This window comes from Bos javanicus, chromosome 7, assembly GCF_032452875.1.
Source record: "Bos javanicus breed banteng chromosome 7, ARS-OSU_banteng_1.0, whole genome shotgun sequence".
NCBI classification, from domain to species: domain Eukaryota; kingdom Metazoa; phylum Chordata; class Mammalia; order Artiodactyla; family Bovidae; genus Bos; species Bos javanicus.
The window spans coordinates 81034648-81052442 of NC_083874.1; the positions used below are offsets into that span (position 1 = coordinate 81034648).

At 35.0% G+C, this 17795-nt stretch overlaps 1 protein-coding gene across 8 annotated transcripts in view; it reads right to left on the bottom strand.

Annotated features, from left to right (window-relative positions):
• The window catches only part of SSBP2 (single stranded DNA binding protein 2), a 311687-nt gene that overhangs the window by 47716 nt on the left and 246176 nt on the right, over positions 1-17795 (bottom strand). For all 8 annotated transcript variants that reach the window (XM_061424314.1, XM_061424315.1, XM_061424313.1 and 5 more), the window contains 2 exons: positions 7322-7388; positions 6518-6588 (listed from right to left, as the gene is read on the bottom strand). In XM_061424314.1, coding sequence (XP_061280298.1) covers positions 6518-6588; positions 7322-7388 — 138 coding nt within the window. The remainder of the gene's footprint in view (positions 1-6517; positions 6589-7321; positions 7389-17795) is intronic.

A 17795-nucleotide genomic window follows, 5' to 3' on the forward strand; every position in this document is an offset into this window, starting at 1 on the left:
GGCCTTTTACACTCATGGTAACTCATCTGCTATGGCCTTCTGTGTAGTAGGTGCTAAGATGACAAGGAAATATTCAATGACAGGAGGTCTGTTAACTCCAGGGAGTAAGCCAGTTTGTAAATAAACCTACCTAGTTACATGTTGTTCTCATTATTAAGACATCATATTTAAATGTCTCAAATGAGGTGCTATGGAACAGGAGAATGGTATCTATCCATAGCTGAGAGAGCTATTTCTCTTAACCTCTGGGTCATACATGGGGGTGGCAGCAGCAGTATTAGCAAGGAGTCTCTGAGAAGAAAATCCGTCACTGGGAACAAAATCCACATGACAGACTATAACAGAAATTCTTCATAAAATAAACTCCCCTCATTTTTGACCCTAGAAGGTCTATGTTTTATTTTATTGACAGATACATTTGTTTTGTTCATAGCTCTGGACATAGATAGTGGTTTGAAAATCTGTTTCCCCTGCCCCATTTCCTCTGCTCCCCTTTCTATACGTGTGTTTACTGACCAGATTCTCCCAATGATCCATTCAACCTTAACTTTCCTATCTACAAAGTGATAACATCAACTCTCTTATAAGCTTATTGGAGGAAAAATGAAATCGTACACAACACCTATTATAGTGCTTGATGTATTAAAGGCAAGATACCTGGTGCTCAAAAACTGCAGTTGCTAACTGCTTACACTGTTAATAAGGGACCAACTTAAATGAGTCTTCTCATTTTCCCTTGGGCCCTCAATCCTAACAAAATTACATGCTTTTGACGTAATGACTCCCTGCCAGAGAAGGTATATTTCTTTTTTTGACTTTTTTCCTACTGTTTAATAGTTTTTCTTTATGTATCTGCATCTCATGCTAAACAATAAGTACCTGAAGGTAGAATCTGTTCTACTTATCTGTGTAGATCCAATGCTCATGTATCACAGTTCATAAGTGTTACAGGATGTCCGTAAGAAATTACCCAATACATATTTTGAGAAACTTATAATATTTTAATTTTGCAAATAATCTGAAGCAAACAGAAAACAGGAAGATAAGAAAGAATAACAACAGTCTTTCTAATGGGTAACAAAGGCAGAATGGGAAGAGCTAATTTGGAATCACTGAATTTTAAAGCTGATGGCAGCTATACAATTCCATCTGGTTTAATCTCTCTCCCAATGCAATGGTCCTGACAAAGGACTGTTCAGACTCTGCCTGGAAAGTTTACAAAGAGTGTTTCCGTGATTGGGCAGTTAAATTTCTAGAAAGTTATTATACTGAACTAAATTCCACTTCCGATCTTAGATGTGAAAATACAGAATTAGTTTACTTCCTCTTAACATCTTAGCATTTCTTCACCCTAAGTATTTGACTTGGAAGCCATGATATGTTCCTGTTTGCATATAACTCACTTTTCCTCCAGATTTCTAAAAGAACTAGAACTAGTTGGAGAGTCTTGAAGTTTTCTGTTAATCACAGGTATCTGCTGAGCCTAAGAACGCAGACAAGCTAACAATATATTATTACAAGAGCCACACAGAAAAATGACTTCAAATATGATATTAGGGAAGACATTTTTCTAGATTGAATAAGTAATTCTGCTTTTCCATTGAAAGGATACTGATATCAGTCTAAAAATCATGTATTACCACTGAACTTTGATTTAAAATAAATTAAGGGGTGGTAGAAATATACCAGGATTTGGAGCAAAGTTTTATTTCTTCCTCCATGCAGTAGGTTTTAATCATATATTTACTATATTCTAGTGTGCATTTTGCCTTCAGCAGCAGAATATATATATATTTCTTTTAGGAATTCAATTATTTTAATAGATAACTACTGTCCCTCTTCACCACATTGGTATTAAGCTGAAAAACCTGGAAATAATATCTGTGATACAAAGGAGATATGTATTTTGTTTGTGCATAAAACTAGAAACAATATTCCAGAGATGCTTCTATAATTCAGCTATAAAAAAGCAGAAGCATTCTGTTCTTGGGTAGTATCTGTATTATTAAATATCTGTCATGAGAGTCTTTTTTTTCTCTTTTAAGAAACACAGCTAACTTTGTATTACAGATCTCACAGTTTATAATCCATATGTTACATATACCAGGTGTTATAAGTAAATATAAGAATCTCTCAATTCAAATGATTTTTCTTCATGTTTAAACTACTGTATCATTCATATGAATATGATTCCTGTTTTCATTTAAGTACATGATATGTATAAACAATTTCATTTAATCTTTTATACTTAAATACAGTGTTACATAAGTTGTTGCAGGCATTTCTGGTTTCTGAGGTAAATTCATAGCAGAACACTTTACTTCCCCCAAATTATAAAGAAATAGATAGCAAAGATATTAATCCAAATGGAAGAAATAAACTACTCTCTTTAGGTTTGAAAATGCAAAGAAAGAATTCATGCTTTATGATAAACTGAGTAAAACTCTTCAGTAACAGAAATAGATGGGCAAACAGTGGAAACAGTGTCAGACTTTATTTTTCTGGGCTCCAAAATCACTGCAGATGGTGACTGCAGCCATGAAATTAAAAGACACTTACTCCTTGGAAGAAAAGTTATGACCAACCTAGATAGCATATTGAAAAGCAGAGACATTACTTTGCCAACAAAGGTTCATCTAGTCAAGGCTATGGTTTTTCCAGTGGTCATGTATGGATGTGAGAGTTGGACTGTGAAGAAAGCTGAGTGCTGAAGAATTGATGCTTTTGAACTGTAGTGTTGGAGAAGACTCTTGGGAGTCCCTTGGACTGCAAGGAGATCCAACCAGTCCATTCTAAAGGAGATCAGCCCTGGGATTTCTTTGGAAGGAATGATGCTAAAGCTGAAACTCCAGTACTTTACTTTGGCCACCTCATGCGAAGAGTTGACTCATTGGAAAAGACTCTGATGCTGGGACGGATTGGGGGCAAGAGGAGAAGGGGACAACAGAGGATGAGATGGCTGGATGGCATCACTGACTCGATGGACGTGAGTCTGGGTGAACTCCAGGAGTTGGTGATGGACAGGGAGGCCTGGCATGCTGCGATTCATGGGGTCACAAAGAGTCGGACATGACTGAGCGACTGATCTGATCTGATCTGATCTGAAGAGACTACTCACCAGAAGTGTTTTCTTACTTTCTGTTGTAATTTACTTAAAACACAAAACACATAAATTTTTGGCTCGACATTTTAAAATATAAAGACCAGTATGCTTTTTTACTTTTGCATTTTCAAATGAGATCTAAGTATTCATATGTTCAATAGCTTAGGTAAGCATCAGTATATCTTTCAAATACTGAAAAACTTACTCAAATCAGACTCTAATTTTTAAAAGTGTTGAAAATATTGGTCTGGAATGACAAAAACTCAAAGAGCAGCTAGCCAAAAAAAAGTGACCTGAATGAAGAATAACTAAATTATAGACATCAACTTTTGACATATATTCAAAATGTATCTATTATGAAAATCTGTTGAGAAAAAAAAATTCTTCAAGTTGTATATAGCTCTAAAACTAGTTGGCATAGTTTATTAAAGACTAAAACGAAGATCATGGCATCTGGTCCCATCACTTCATGGCAAATAGATGGGGACACAGTGGAAACAGTGGCTGACTTTATTTTTCTGGGCTCCAAAATCACTGTAGATGGTGACTGCAGCCATGAAATTAAAAAACAGTTATTCCTTGGAAGACAAGTTATGCCCAACCTAGACAGCATATTAAAAAGCAGAGACATCACTTTGCCAACAAAGGTCCATCTAGTCAAGGCTATGGTTTTTCCAGTGGTCCTGTATGGATGTGAGAGTTGGACTGTGAAGAAGGCTGAGCACTGAAACATTGATGCTTTTGAACTGGGTGTTGGAGAAGACTCTTGGGAGTCCCTTGGACTGCAAGGAGATCCAACCAGTCCATCCTAAAGGAGGTCAGTCCTGGGTGTTCATTGGAAGGACTGAAGTTGAAGCTGAAACTCCAATGGTTTGGCCACCTGATGTGAAGAGCTGACTCATTTGAAAAGACCCTGATGCTGGGAAAGATTGAGGGCAGGAGGAGAAGGGGATAACAGAGGATGAGATGGCTGGATGGCGTCACTGACTCGATGGACATGAGTTTGGGTAGGCTCTGGGAGTTGGTGATGGACAGGGAGGCCTGGCGTGCTGCGGTTCATGGGGTCGCAAAGAGTCAGACACGACTTATGCAACTGAACTGAAAAGTATAGTCAGTCAGTGAACTATTCTACAGATCTTATAAATTCTAATTGCCATTAACAGATTAATGATGGTTGGCCCCATAAATCACCATCCCTAATATGAGCAGAAATAGCAAAAAATAATTTAAATATCTAGATTAGAGTTTTATAAGATCTTAAGAAAATATATAGGAAATAAATTATCCTAAATAATTTTTTTTATTTTGACAATCTCACAAATATTTACATAATAGGTACCTCTGAAAAATTTGTGCTTCATGTTCCAATACAATTTATATAGTTGATCCTTGAACAACATGGGGTTGAACTGTGCTAGTCCATTTATAAGTGGACTTTTTTCAGTAAATACATTATTGGAACATTTTTGTGGATTTGCAACAATTTGTAAAAACTTGCAGATGAAACACATAGTCTAGAAAGAGCAAGAAAATTAAGAAAAAGGTATGTCATGAATGCATAAACTATATGTAGACATAAGTCTAGACTCAGGCATAAGCAGAGTGATTTTTAATATAAAATGAATGTCTTAGTTTTCTTACTGTTTTATAATTTTGCTTTCAAACACCTACATTACTCCATAGTATACGCTTCTCTCTCTCTCCCCCTTAATTAGAGAAACCATGTTATCAGCCTACCATCACATGTAAGCAGTTTAAAAAATTTTGACAATATTTAAATACTGTATTCTGAATATGCCTGTAATACTATATGCCATGAAAATGTTATAATGATTCATTCATTAGTGTATAGGCTAGGCTATGATGAAGCAAGTGTTGATTATTACACTAGGTTACCATAAAGCTATCATAGTGCTGCTTCTTCATTATCAATGCATGAAGTGTTATACCTGTAAATAAATAGGAATATATTCGCCTTTTCTTTTAATTTTTGACGTCTAGTGTTTTAAATATATGTAATATATACAGTGTTTCATATCATTTAAGACAATATATATATTTTTAATCTTAGACAAATCTTGTTAGCAGGTATATACATATTTTAAGACAATATTGACATAGATACTGACAGATAATTCATCTTATAAACTAGATGATGTAAACTTATGGTATTGATAAATATAGTACTGTACTGTAATTGTATTTTCTTATAATTTTCTTAATAACATTTCCTTTTCTCTATATTACTTTATCGTAAGGATACAGTATATAATACATATAATACATTTATAAAATATGTGTTAATTGTTTATGTTATCGGTAAGGTCTCTGGTTAACAGTAGGCTGTTAAGTTTTAGGGAATCAAAAGTTATACATGGGTTTTCAATTGTGCAGTGGTTTGGTGCCCGTAACTCCCACATTTTCAAGGGTCAACTGTGTATTACATGTTGATTAGGAACTCTTAGATATAAGTCACATTTACCTGGGTAAATGTGGTTAGAGTCTTAAAAATCTGTTTTGGGCATACAACAAAATACTTAACATTTTTAAAGTATATACATGAAATAAGCTCCTAAAACCATCATTTATATAGACTGTTCTTGGAGAGAATAAGAAAAGTAAATGATCCTTTTAACCAGTGGTATGATACACTGACCTCTGACCTATGAGGGAGAAATGTACAACTCTGAATTGTGGATTCGCTTCTTTGAAATATAACATTACAAAATTAAATTCTACCTCAGGCAGTTTTCCCAAGAGAGACAAAGAGAGGTTTTAGCTAAAATAAGTGACAGCCTGGAGCAGCATACTAAAAAAATGTCATCAACAGCTGAATAGGTTCAATCTTGGTGTATCCTCCTGGGAAACTGATAGAGAAGTAGGCTAATAACATCTAGTGTATACTGTTGTATTACACTTTTTCAGCGAGACCCATTTTAATGTTTGTTTCTAAATGGTTTTCTATTGTTTTCATACTCGAAATATGGTACTATATCATGGTCAGTGGCATTAAAGACTTAAGAGAAATATATTTTATGCCACTTATTCTGTTTAATTCAATTAGATTTTAAATTATCTTAGTTCTCCTTTATAATAATTACTATAATTATTCATATTTCCTCAATATAAAAAAGGGTAACAGTTACCTTTTTTAGTAATAATTACTATAATGGATTTCTACACAATGTATTTTCTAGAATGTACCAAGGGCAAATGTGGCTTGATGTTACATCTATTTGGACATGTCATAGACAACATATCCTCAAGAGCTTAAAAACTATGTCATATTAAGTCTTTTTTATATATATATATATATATATATATATATATATAAAATAGAAACCAGCAGATAATACAGTTTATTTGTGTAAAATGAAGGCAGAAACTCAGCCTCTGGCTTCCTGCACTTTTTACCTGTGGTCCTAAGGGCACCATTCCTCTTGGAGGAGTCATTCTCTGCATTGGCCCACCCATATTTGGATGACCTAAAAAGAGAAAAAAGTGTGACAATATTAGCAATGTAATGAGCATGAGTGCTAAATCAGAAGCTACAGCCTCCTTTCTGCCTGGTGCTACACCTTATTTACTAAGGGACTAAATTATTGACATCACCTCTACTTGGCTTCCACAGCCATTCTTCTACCTCTTACCACAGGGCTGTCCCTGCCCCCACTCTCCATTAATGTCTTGAAAGTGAAATCTTCCTCTTCTGTGTTGAATTATAATACATCTGTCATAACATTTGCTCCCCTTCTTTTAGAACAGTGAACAGAGCCATCCATGTTTGTGGTACCTAAACAGGTCAGTGGACGGACCCAATTATTGGGTTTGTTAAACTATCAAGGAAGTCACTTGCTGCTTAGCATCATCTTTCCTCCTGCTTATCTTTTTGGTGGACAGACCCCTCTATCTGAAAAAGGCAGAGAAAATTACAAGTGACATAGTCACTTTGATTCTCACTTGCTAGAAGTTATATAAAAAGTTTTAGAAGTTAAGCGTTAAAACACAGATTTTGGATATTTAATTATTCTGTTCCTTGTGTTATCACTGCACTATCACAAATAATTAAGTTAGCAAAAAATATAATTACTTGGCCACGTTACCAAGTAAAATGCAACTGATATAATTATGAAAGATCTATACAAATAATACCTTCCCTAATAAATACAGGGTTTCCTTTGAGATTCTGCACATCAATTTAACTTTTAAAGCAGTCACCTTGTTGTCGAGTTGGGTCCATTCCACTGGGAAGTAATGGCTGACTTCCTGGGACACCTCCAAGTGCCTAGCATATTTAGTAAAAATAAAAAGCAGTAAGTATTGTAACTATTTATAAAATAAGAACTTTTACCAAGTATAGAATGCATTTGAGTATTTCCCAAGATTTTTTTCAAGCTGTATTTTTTTATATTGGATTATATTTTATTTACAACAATGTTAGTTCTGGGTGTACAGTATAGTGATTCAGTTATATTGAATATATGTATCTTCCTTTTCAAATTCTTTTCTATTATAGGTTATTACAGAGTATTGAGTACAGTTCCCTGTGCTAGACAGTAGGTCCTTGTTGATTATCTATCTTGTGTATACTGGTCTGTATATATTTATCTCAACCTCCTGATTTATCTCCCCCCAACACCTTTCCCTTTTGGTAACCATACATTTGAAGTCTGGGAATCTGTTTCTCTTTGTAAGTAAGTTCATTTGTATCACTGTTTTTAGATTTCACATAAGTGCTATAATATGATACTTGTCTTTCTCTTACTTCACTTAGTATGATAATCTCTAGGTCTATCCATGTTGCTGCAAATGGCATTATTTTTATGGCTGAGTAATATTCCATTGTATATATGTACCACATCTTCTTTATCCATTCCTCTCTCAATGGACATTTAGGTTGCTTCCATGTCTTAGCTACTCTTAAGTAAGTACTGCAATGAACACAGGGGTGCATGATCTTTTCAAATTATAGTTTTCTCCAGTTACATGTCCTTGAGTGGGATTGCAATATTATATGGTAGCTCTATTTTAGACATTTAAGGAACCTGCATACTATTCTCCATAGTGACTGTATGAATTTATATTCCCATCAACAGTGTAGGCGGGTTCCCTTCTCTCCACACCCATTCCAGCATTTATTGTTTGTAGACTTTGATGATGGCCATTCTGACAGATGTGAGGTGATATCTATTTTTGATTTGCATTTCTCTAAATTGGTAATGTGGAGCATATTTTCATGTGCTTTGTGGCCATCTGTATGTTTTCTTTGGAGAAACATCTATTTAGATCTAATTTTTATTGTTTCTTTATCTTAAGCTGCATGAGCTGTTTGTAGACATTTGGAGATTAATCCCCTATTGGTTGCATCATTTGCAAATATTTTTCCCCATTCTGTAAGTTGTCTTTTTGTTTTGTCTATGGTTTCCTTTGCTGTGCAAATACTTTTAGGTTTAACTAGATCCCATTTATTTTTGTTTTTATTTTCATTACTCTAGGGGGTAGAGCCAAAGAGATATTGTTGTGATTTATGTAAAAGAGTGTTCTGACTTTGTTTTCCTCTAAGAGTTTTATATAGTATCTGGTTTTACATTTAGGTCTTTTATCCTTTTTGAGTTTATTTTTGTGCATGGTGTTAGAGAATGCTCTAATTTCATTCTATGTAGCTGTTCAATTTTCCCAGACCCTCTTATTGAAGACGCTCTTCTCCATCCATTGATCTATTTGTTGTTGTTCAGTTGCTAAGTTGTGTCTGACTCTTTGTGATCCAAAGGACTGCAACACTCCAGGCTTCCCTGTCCTCCACTGGCTCCAGAGTTTGCTCAAATTCATGTCCATTGAGTTGATGATGCCATCTAACCATTTCATTCTCTGCTGCCCCCTTCTCCTTTTGTCTTCAATCCTTCTGAGCACCAGGGTCTTCTCCAATGAGTTGGCTCTTTGTATCAAATGGCCAAAATATTGGAGCTTCAGCTTTAGCATCAGTCCTTCCAGTGAATATTTAGGGTTGGTTTCCATTAATATTGACTGGTTTTACCTCCTTGCAGTCCAAGGGACTCTTAAGAGTCTTCTTCAGCACCACAATTTGAAAGCACCAATTCTTGATAGCTCAGCTAGTAAATAACCTGCCTGTAATGCAGGAGATTCCCCGTTTGAGTCCTGGGTCAGGAAGATCTGCTGGAGAAAGGATAGGCTACCCCACTCCAGTATTCCTGGGCTTCCCTGGTGGCTCAGCTGGTAAAGAATCTGCCTGCAGTATGGGAGACCTGGGCTTGATCCATGGGTTGGGAAGATCCCCTGGAGAAGGGAAGGGGTACCCACTCCAGTATTCTGGCCTGGAGAATTCCATGGACTGTATAGTCCCATGGGGTCACAAAGAGTCAGACACAATTCAGTGACTTTCACTTCACTTTCTTTACGGTCCAACTCTCACATCCATACATGACTACTGGAAAACCATAGCTTTGACTATTTGGACATTTGTTGGTGAAGTGTTGTGTCTGCTTTTTAATACACTATCTAGGTTTGTCATAGCTTTCTTTCTAAGGAGCAAGCGTCTTTTAATTTCATGGTTGCAGTCACCATCACCAGTGATTTTGGAGCCCAATAAAATACAATCTGTTACTGCTTCCATTTCCCCCCTCTTCTATTTGCCATGAAGTGATGAGACCAGATGGTATGATCTTAATTTTTTAACACTGAGTTTTAAGCCAGCTTTTTCACTATCCTCTTTCACCCTCACCAAGAGACTCTTTAGAGCCTCGTCACTTTCTACCATTAGAGAGTTATTATCTGCATATCTGAGGTTGTTGATATTTCTCCTGGCAATCTTGATTCCAGCTTGTGAGTCATCCAGCCAACATTTCACGTGATGTACTCTGTATGTAAGTAAAATAAGCAGGGTGACAATATACAGGTTGGTCGTACTCTTTTTCCCAATTTGGAACCAGTCAGTTCCATGTTTGGTCCTAACTGTTGTTTCTTGATCTGCACACAGGTTTCTCCGGAGACAGATGGTCTGGTATTTCCATCTTTAAGAATTTTCCATAGTTTGTTGTGACCCACACAGTCAGTGGCTTTAGTATAGTCAATTGAGCAGAAGTAGATGTTTTTTTGGAACTCCTTTGCTTTCTCCATGATCCAAATATATTTCTGTTTATGTCACTCCTATACTGTTTTGAATACTGTACCTTTATAGTACAGTCTGAAGTCAAGGAGCTGATTCCTTCCTTCAGCTCCATTTTCTTTTTGAAAATTGCTTTGGCTATTTAGGGTCTTTCATTTTTCCATATTTCAAAATTTAAGATTTTTTGTTCTAGATCTACAAAAACTGCCGTTGATAATTTGATAGGGACTACATTGAATCTGAAGACTTCCTTGGGCAGTATAGTCATTTTGACAGTATTCTTTCAATCCAAAACCATGGTATATTTTTCCATCTGTTTGTGTCATCTTCCATTTGTTTCATTAGCGTCTTAAGTTTTCAGAATACGGTTTGCTTCCTTAGGTAGGCTTATTTCTAGGTGTTTTATTCTTTTTGATGTGATGTAAATGGCATTGCTTCCTAAACTTCTTTTTCTGATCTTTTGTTCTTAGTGTATAGAAATGCAACATTTCTGTGTATTAATTCTGTAGTCTGCACCTTTACCAAATTCGTTGAGCTCTAGTAGTTTTCTGGTAGTATGGCCAGGATTTTCTATGTACAGTATCACGACCTCTACAGTGGCAGTTTTACTTCTTCTTTTCCAACTTGGATTCTTTTTATTTTCTTCTCTGACTGCAATGGCTAGGACTTCCAAACCTATGTTGAATAAAAGTAGTGACAGTGGACATCCTTGTATTGTTCCTGATCTTAAGACGAAATGCTTTCAGCTTTTCACTGTTGAGTATGATGCTCTGTGTGTGTCTTTCATCTATGGCTTTACCCTGTTTAGGTATGTTCCCTCTATGCTGAATTTCAGAAGACTTGTTTTTTTTTTTTTAATTATAAACTGATAATAGATTTTTGTCAGATGCTTTTTCTGCATCTACTGAGATTATCATATGGCTTTAATTCAATTTGTTAATGTGGTTATCACACTGATTGATTTGCAGATATTGGAACAATCCTTGTATCCCCGGGATAAATCCCACTCGATTTTGGTGTATGATCCTTTAATGTATTGTTGGATTTGGTGTGCTAGCCTTTTGTTTAGGATTTTGTGTCTGTGTTTATCAGTGACATTGGCGTGTTACTTTGTTTGTAGTATCCTTGTATTGTTTTGGTACCATGTTTGAGGCTGGCTTCAAAGAATGAGTTTGGGAGTGTTCCGATCTCTGTAATTTTTTGAAACAGTTTCAAAAGGATAGGTGTTAACTCGTCTCTAAATGTTTGATAGGATTCACCTGTGAAGCCATCCAGTCTGGGGTTCTTTGTTGGCTTGGGGTTCTTAAACCAAAGTTTCGATATCAGTGCTCGTGATTGTTCTAGTAATATTTTCTATTTCTTCCTAATTTGGTTTTGCAAGATTGTACCTAAGAATTTGTCTGCTTCTTCTAGGTTGTCCAGTTTATTGGCATAATGTTGTTTGTCTCTTACGATCCTTCATATTTCTGTATTCACTGTAACTTTTTCATTTCTGCTTTTATTGATATGAGCCCTCTCCCTTTTTTTCTTGATGAGTTTGGCTAAAGCTTTACCAATTTTGTTTATCTTCTCACAGAAGCAGCTTTTAGTTTCATTGATATTTTGTACTGTTTCTTCGTCTCTATCTCATTCTTTTCTGCTCTGAGTTTATGATTTCTTTTCTCTGCTAACTTTGGGTTTTGTTTGTCCTTTTTCTAGTTGCTTTAGGTATACAGGTTAGGTCATTTATTTGAAATTTTTCTTGTTTCTTGTAGTAAGATTGTATTGCTATAATTTTCTCTTAGAGCTGCTTTTGCTATATCCCGTAGGTTTTGGACTGTTGTATTTTCATTTTCATTTGTCTCTAGGGAATTTTTTTATTTCCTCTTTGATTTCTTCAGTGATCTACTGATTGTTTAGTAGTACACTGTTCAGCTTCCACGTGTGTTTTTTTTATTACAATTTTTGTTTGTAGATTTGTACTCTTATTGCATTGTGGTCAGGAAAGATGATTGATATAATTTTAGTTTTCTTAAACTTATCAAGGCTTGCTTTATGGTCCAGTATGTGATCTATCCTGGAGAATATTCTACACACATTTGAGAAGACTGTGTATTCTGCTGCCTTTGGATGGCATGCTCTATAAATATCAATTAAGTTCATCTGGTCTAATATGTTGTTTAAGACCTGTGCTTCCTTAATGATTTTCTGTTTGGATGATCTGTCTATTGATGTAAGTTGGAGGTTAAAGTCCCCCACTTTTACTGTGTTACTGTCGGTTTCTCTTTTTATGACTGTATTTGCCTTATATATATTGAAGTGCTCCTATGTTGGGTGCATATATGTTTACAATTGTTATTATCTTCTTGGATTGATCCCTTAATCATATGCAGTATCCTTCTTATAACATTTTTTATTTTAAAGTCTATTTTGTCTGATATGAGCATTACTATTCCAGCTTTTTAAAAAAAATTTCCATTTGCATGAGAAATCTTTTTCCACCTCCTCACTTTCAGTCTTTATGTGTCCCTAGACCTAAAGTGGGTCTCTTGTAGACAGCATATACATGGGTCTTATTTTTGTAGCCATTTAGCCAGTCTGTGTCTTTTGGGTGGAGCATTTAATCCATTTACGGTTAAAGTAATACTGATATATAGGTTCTTATGGTCATTTTGCTAATTGTTTTGGGATTGTTTTTATAGGTCTTTTTTCCTTCTCTTTGTCTTTAGTTCTCTTCTCTGGTAGTTGCATGATTGTCTTTAGTGTTGTGTTTAGATTCCTTTTTCTTTTTTGTGTGTATATTGTAGATTTTTGATTTGTGGTTACCATGAGGATTTGATATAGCAGTTCATGTATACACAGACTGTTTTAAGTTGCTAGTCTCTTAATTTCAAATGCATTTCCAATATCCTGCACTATTACTTTCTTCTTATGATTGCTGGATTTGATATCTTATTTGTGTGGATGATTTCCCACCTTTACTGTATGTCTGCTTTTACCAGTGAACTTTCCCATTTGTAATTTTCTTTTATCTAGTTGTGGCCTTTTCTACCTAGAGAAGGTTCTTTTAGCATTTGTTATAAAGCTGGTTTGGTAGTGCTCTTAACTTTTGGTTGTCTGTAAAGTTTTTGCTTTTTCCATCTAATCTAAGTGAGAGTCTTGCTGGATAGAGTAGTCTTGGTTGATTTCTCCCTTTCATTACTCTAAATATATCATGCCATTCCCTTATGGCCTGCAGAGTTTCTACTGAAAAATCAGCAGATAACCTTAATGGGAGTTCCCCTGTATGTTATGGGTTGCTTTTCCCTTGATACTTTTCATGTTTTTTCTTTGTCTTTAATTTTTCTCAACTTGTGTTTCAGTGTGTTTCTCCTTGGATTTACCCTGTATGGGATTCTCTACACATTCTGGACTTTGGTGACTGTTTCCCTTTTCATGTTAGGGAAGTTCTCAGCTACTATATCTTCAAATATTTTCTCAGACCCTTTCTCTCTCTATTCTCCTCTGAGACCCCTAAAATATGAATGTGTTGGTGTATTTTTCTGTTGTTGTCCCAGAGGTCTCTTAGACTGTCCTCATTTCCTTTCATTCTTTGTTCTGCAGCAGTTATTTCCAACATTCTGTCTTCTAGCTCATGTATATGTTCTTCAGCCTCATTTATACTGTTACTGATTCCTTCTAGTGTATTTTTCATTTCACTTTTTCTACTGTTTATCTCTGTTCTTCAAATGTTCTTAGTTCTTTGCTAAAAATTTCTTATATCTTCTCGATTTGTGCCCCATTCTTTTTCTGAGATCCTGGATCGCCTTTCCCATCATTTCTCTGAATTCTCTTTTGGGTTGAGAGCCTATCTTCACTTCCCTTAGTTGTTCTTCTGGGGTTTTACCTTGTTCCTTTATCTGGAACGTATCTCTCTGCCACCTCATTTGGTCTAACTTTCTGTGTTTGTGGTCCCACTGGCTGCAGGATTATAGTTCCTCTTGCTTTTGGTTGCCTGCCCTATAGGGCTGGGTTAAAAGGCTTATGCAGGCTTCCTGGAAGGAGGGACTGTTGCCTGCCCAGTGGTGGGTGGAACTGGGTCCTATTCCACTGGCGGGCAGAGCTGTGTCAAGGGCTATGTGTAGAGGTCATTAGAGGTGGCTGTTGGCTCAGGATGACTTTAGGCAACCTGTCTGCTGATGGGTGGGACTGTGTTCCCATTCTGTTGGCTGTTTGGCTTGAGGCATTCCAGCTCTGGAGCCTTCTGGCTGTCAGTTGGGGCCAGGTCTTGGCATTAAAAATGGCAACCTCGAGCACAGTTCACACCAATGAGTACCTAGTACCTCCATCAGAGGTGTCCTCATAAGACTTCTGTTTTACATTTTGTGAACTTTACAGGTCTGTACACTTGGTATAATTTCTTAGTTTTAAAATGATTCCACTTTGCCCAATTTTGTGGCAAACAAAAGAGCTATTGTTGGAAACAAAATCTAGGCAAAAATTGTCCTATTTATCCCTGAGAAGTTTAATGCCCTTCCCCAAAATCAATTTATTAAGGATACAAAAATAACTAATTTTTCTTCTTAAATGTAAATTATTTCTACAGATTATTTTACTCACTGGGGATTATAATAGAAGCAGAACTAAAATGTCAAGGGGCCAATTGATATTATTTTGAATAATTGTATTTTCCCTAAGAAACTATTTAGAAAAATAACACTCCAATTAAGTTCAAACAATTTGCTGAGTGGAAAGAGAACTAGAACTGAAGAAGGGTGGAGATTAACAAATATGGTTTATTTTACTCAGAGGTGTAATACTGGTTACATGCCGAATTGTAAGTTTCAAATAGTCATCTGAGCAGCACTTAGACCTGGACCAAGCTATAAATGATTTAAATATACTGACCCTATGAAAAATGTATATATACATATATACACATAATCCTGACAAGGATTAAACCTGACATAATCCTGGCAAGAATTTCTATGAATGTTCACTAATTTAACTTAAAAACAAAAATATTTTAATTTGTTTAAAATTTTTAATATTTCAAAGAAAATGTGCTATTAAAGAATTTCTATATCCAGATCAGAACTATTTCCTTAACTGTTATATTGGGATGCAGTAATTTTATAATCCTTTGATTTTGGTTTGTTTACAAGCACACTCAATGTCTACTTATTGATTTCTGATTAAATGATCTATTTCCTGCTTACCTTTCCAGGCTAATTTCTTGCCACTGACACACTGACATTCTAACTTCGTTATTCCAAACCTCTTTCAGTTTTCTTTTTTTTTTTTTCAATTCATGTACTCAGTACTGAGGATTATATTTAGCCTTCTTCCTCCTTTTATTTGTACCAGTCAACAGTTTCTCCAACACTGAGATGCCTGGCTTTCATTATCTTAATTATCTTTAATATCATTATCTGCCACTTCCATACGACTCCTCCCTGCCTCCCTGAATATCTTAGCGTGCCGGGAAGTGAGGGCTTCTTATGTACTTTTATAGGTCCTTATACCTCACTCTTATATGCTCATGGTTTGTCATCCATCTGCTCTGTATCCCCAATAAATGGTAAGTTCAGAGACTGGAAGCTATCTGTGCCTGTTCAGAGTAATAAATACTTATCAAAGGAAGAAAAGAAATTTTTCACTGGACAATTTTAGGAATCATCAGTGCCAAAGTCATAAGAATGGACTAGATTTCAAGAATTGAGAAGAAAAAAGGTCAAAAACAAAGATAATTTTCTTAAAATATCAATGAGATAAGAAAGGAAAAAACTGAATAGCTAAAAAATTAGCAAGTGGACTGGGACCATTTATTTCAGAGTGCATGAGGGGAGTTTCAAGAAGTGGTCAATACTATCAAAAGTTATAAAGAAGTAAATTAGGAGGGGTGAAAATGTATGATTAAACAACATTATTTTCAATTGTGAGCTTGAAGTTCTTCCTTTTTTAAGTCTTGAAGTGATTCTAGTTTAATACTCTGATTCTAAATTTCTTTCATGTTTATAAAATTATTTATTTTGCATATTATTATACTTGTTAAGAGATTTATTTCTGTTTTGCTAAATTTCTAAATTTCATTGGTAATACCATGTTTTATCACTGGAAATAATTTTCTTCAAAAGTTTATTTTTTTCTTGTTTGTTTTGAAGTATTAGAACAATTGACAAGTCTATCTGCTATTATCACTAATCCTATAGAAATCTTGATCAAGGTCAAGTTGTCTTTCAAAATGACTCTTAACCCACATTTAACTCTTTAGTCACCAGTGTTTGTCTTTTGGTAAGTCAAATCTTTACTTTTTAAAAACATTTTGATCAGTCACAGGATGACCAGATGATGGTTTTATTCATCAAAAGGGTATGATCACTGGATTCTTTAAACCCATAATATCAGGAAAAATAAATTTATACATTTTGTGGGTTAATATTATATTCTCATATTTGTCAACATGTCAAATGTATTCCATTGAGACTTAACTAGTCACAAATTTTGGGACACATTCTTTGCTTTATAAAAGATGTTCACTTTGACAGAAAATAACACTAATGATGAGGATGCTTAATAACAACAAATAGAAAGTCAACAATAATATACACTTGTGAGCCAATATACCTGTTAAGAGAGTTTCAGGAATGGTGAGAAATTCTAATTCTATAGTGTCAATAAATCAGTAACTTATTCTTGGTGCCACTCACTAACAGTCTCTGTACTTCTGGCTGTCTTGGTTTCCTTAGCAGTGTTGAATGAACACTGAATTTTTCAGATTAAACATTTTATCTATGAGAGGGATAAAGACCTCCAGGTTATGGATGCTTCAACACCACCAACCTATTCTGACAGCTGAAACAATTCCAGTGTAATTTCTGTTTTCCCATAGGTATTTATTCTTTGCAACCTTGCAGATTTTTGTAATTTTACTTTTCCTTTCATCATTTTAGACACTATTACCCCTTCCTGCATTTTTGGACATAGTGATATTATACCATGTTCCAAATACTCAGTCCTGTAAATATACAAACAGGATAAGCCATTGTGTATTTAGTCCAGAATCATGAAAACTGCCTCGGAAATAATTAATTGTAACTTCTGGAGAAGCTCTTTATTAAAGGCAAGTCTTCTGCATATTCAAATGACTAGTCAACACCACTGAAGAAGTTGTTTACTTTTTATTTTCTTAGATACAATCTACCAATAAAATAAAGTTTTGATCATTTCAAATAGACTAAATTTAAAAGTTTAACATTTGTTTTAATAGACATCATCCCAATTAATCACCAAAAATAGCATTGCCAATTCTACTGTAATGACTACATAATGAAATTGAAGAACTGTTTTTTGTTGTTTGAAAATGTTGTGCTATTAGTTAACAGCGTAAATGTTGTTTTAGGAAAAGTTTAACAGTTTGCTCAAAGTTCTTTAAAAACAATAGTATAAATGTAAATTATTATAAATTTGAAAGATGTTTGGATTAATAAAGCTTAACTATACATGGGGAGGAGGACAAAAAAGGGCCACTCAAAAGAGTACAATTGTTTTAAAATATACTTAGGTAAAGACTGTTCAAAATTATTGACAAAAAAGAACCCATATTGTAAC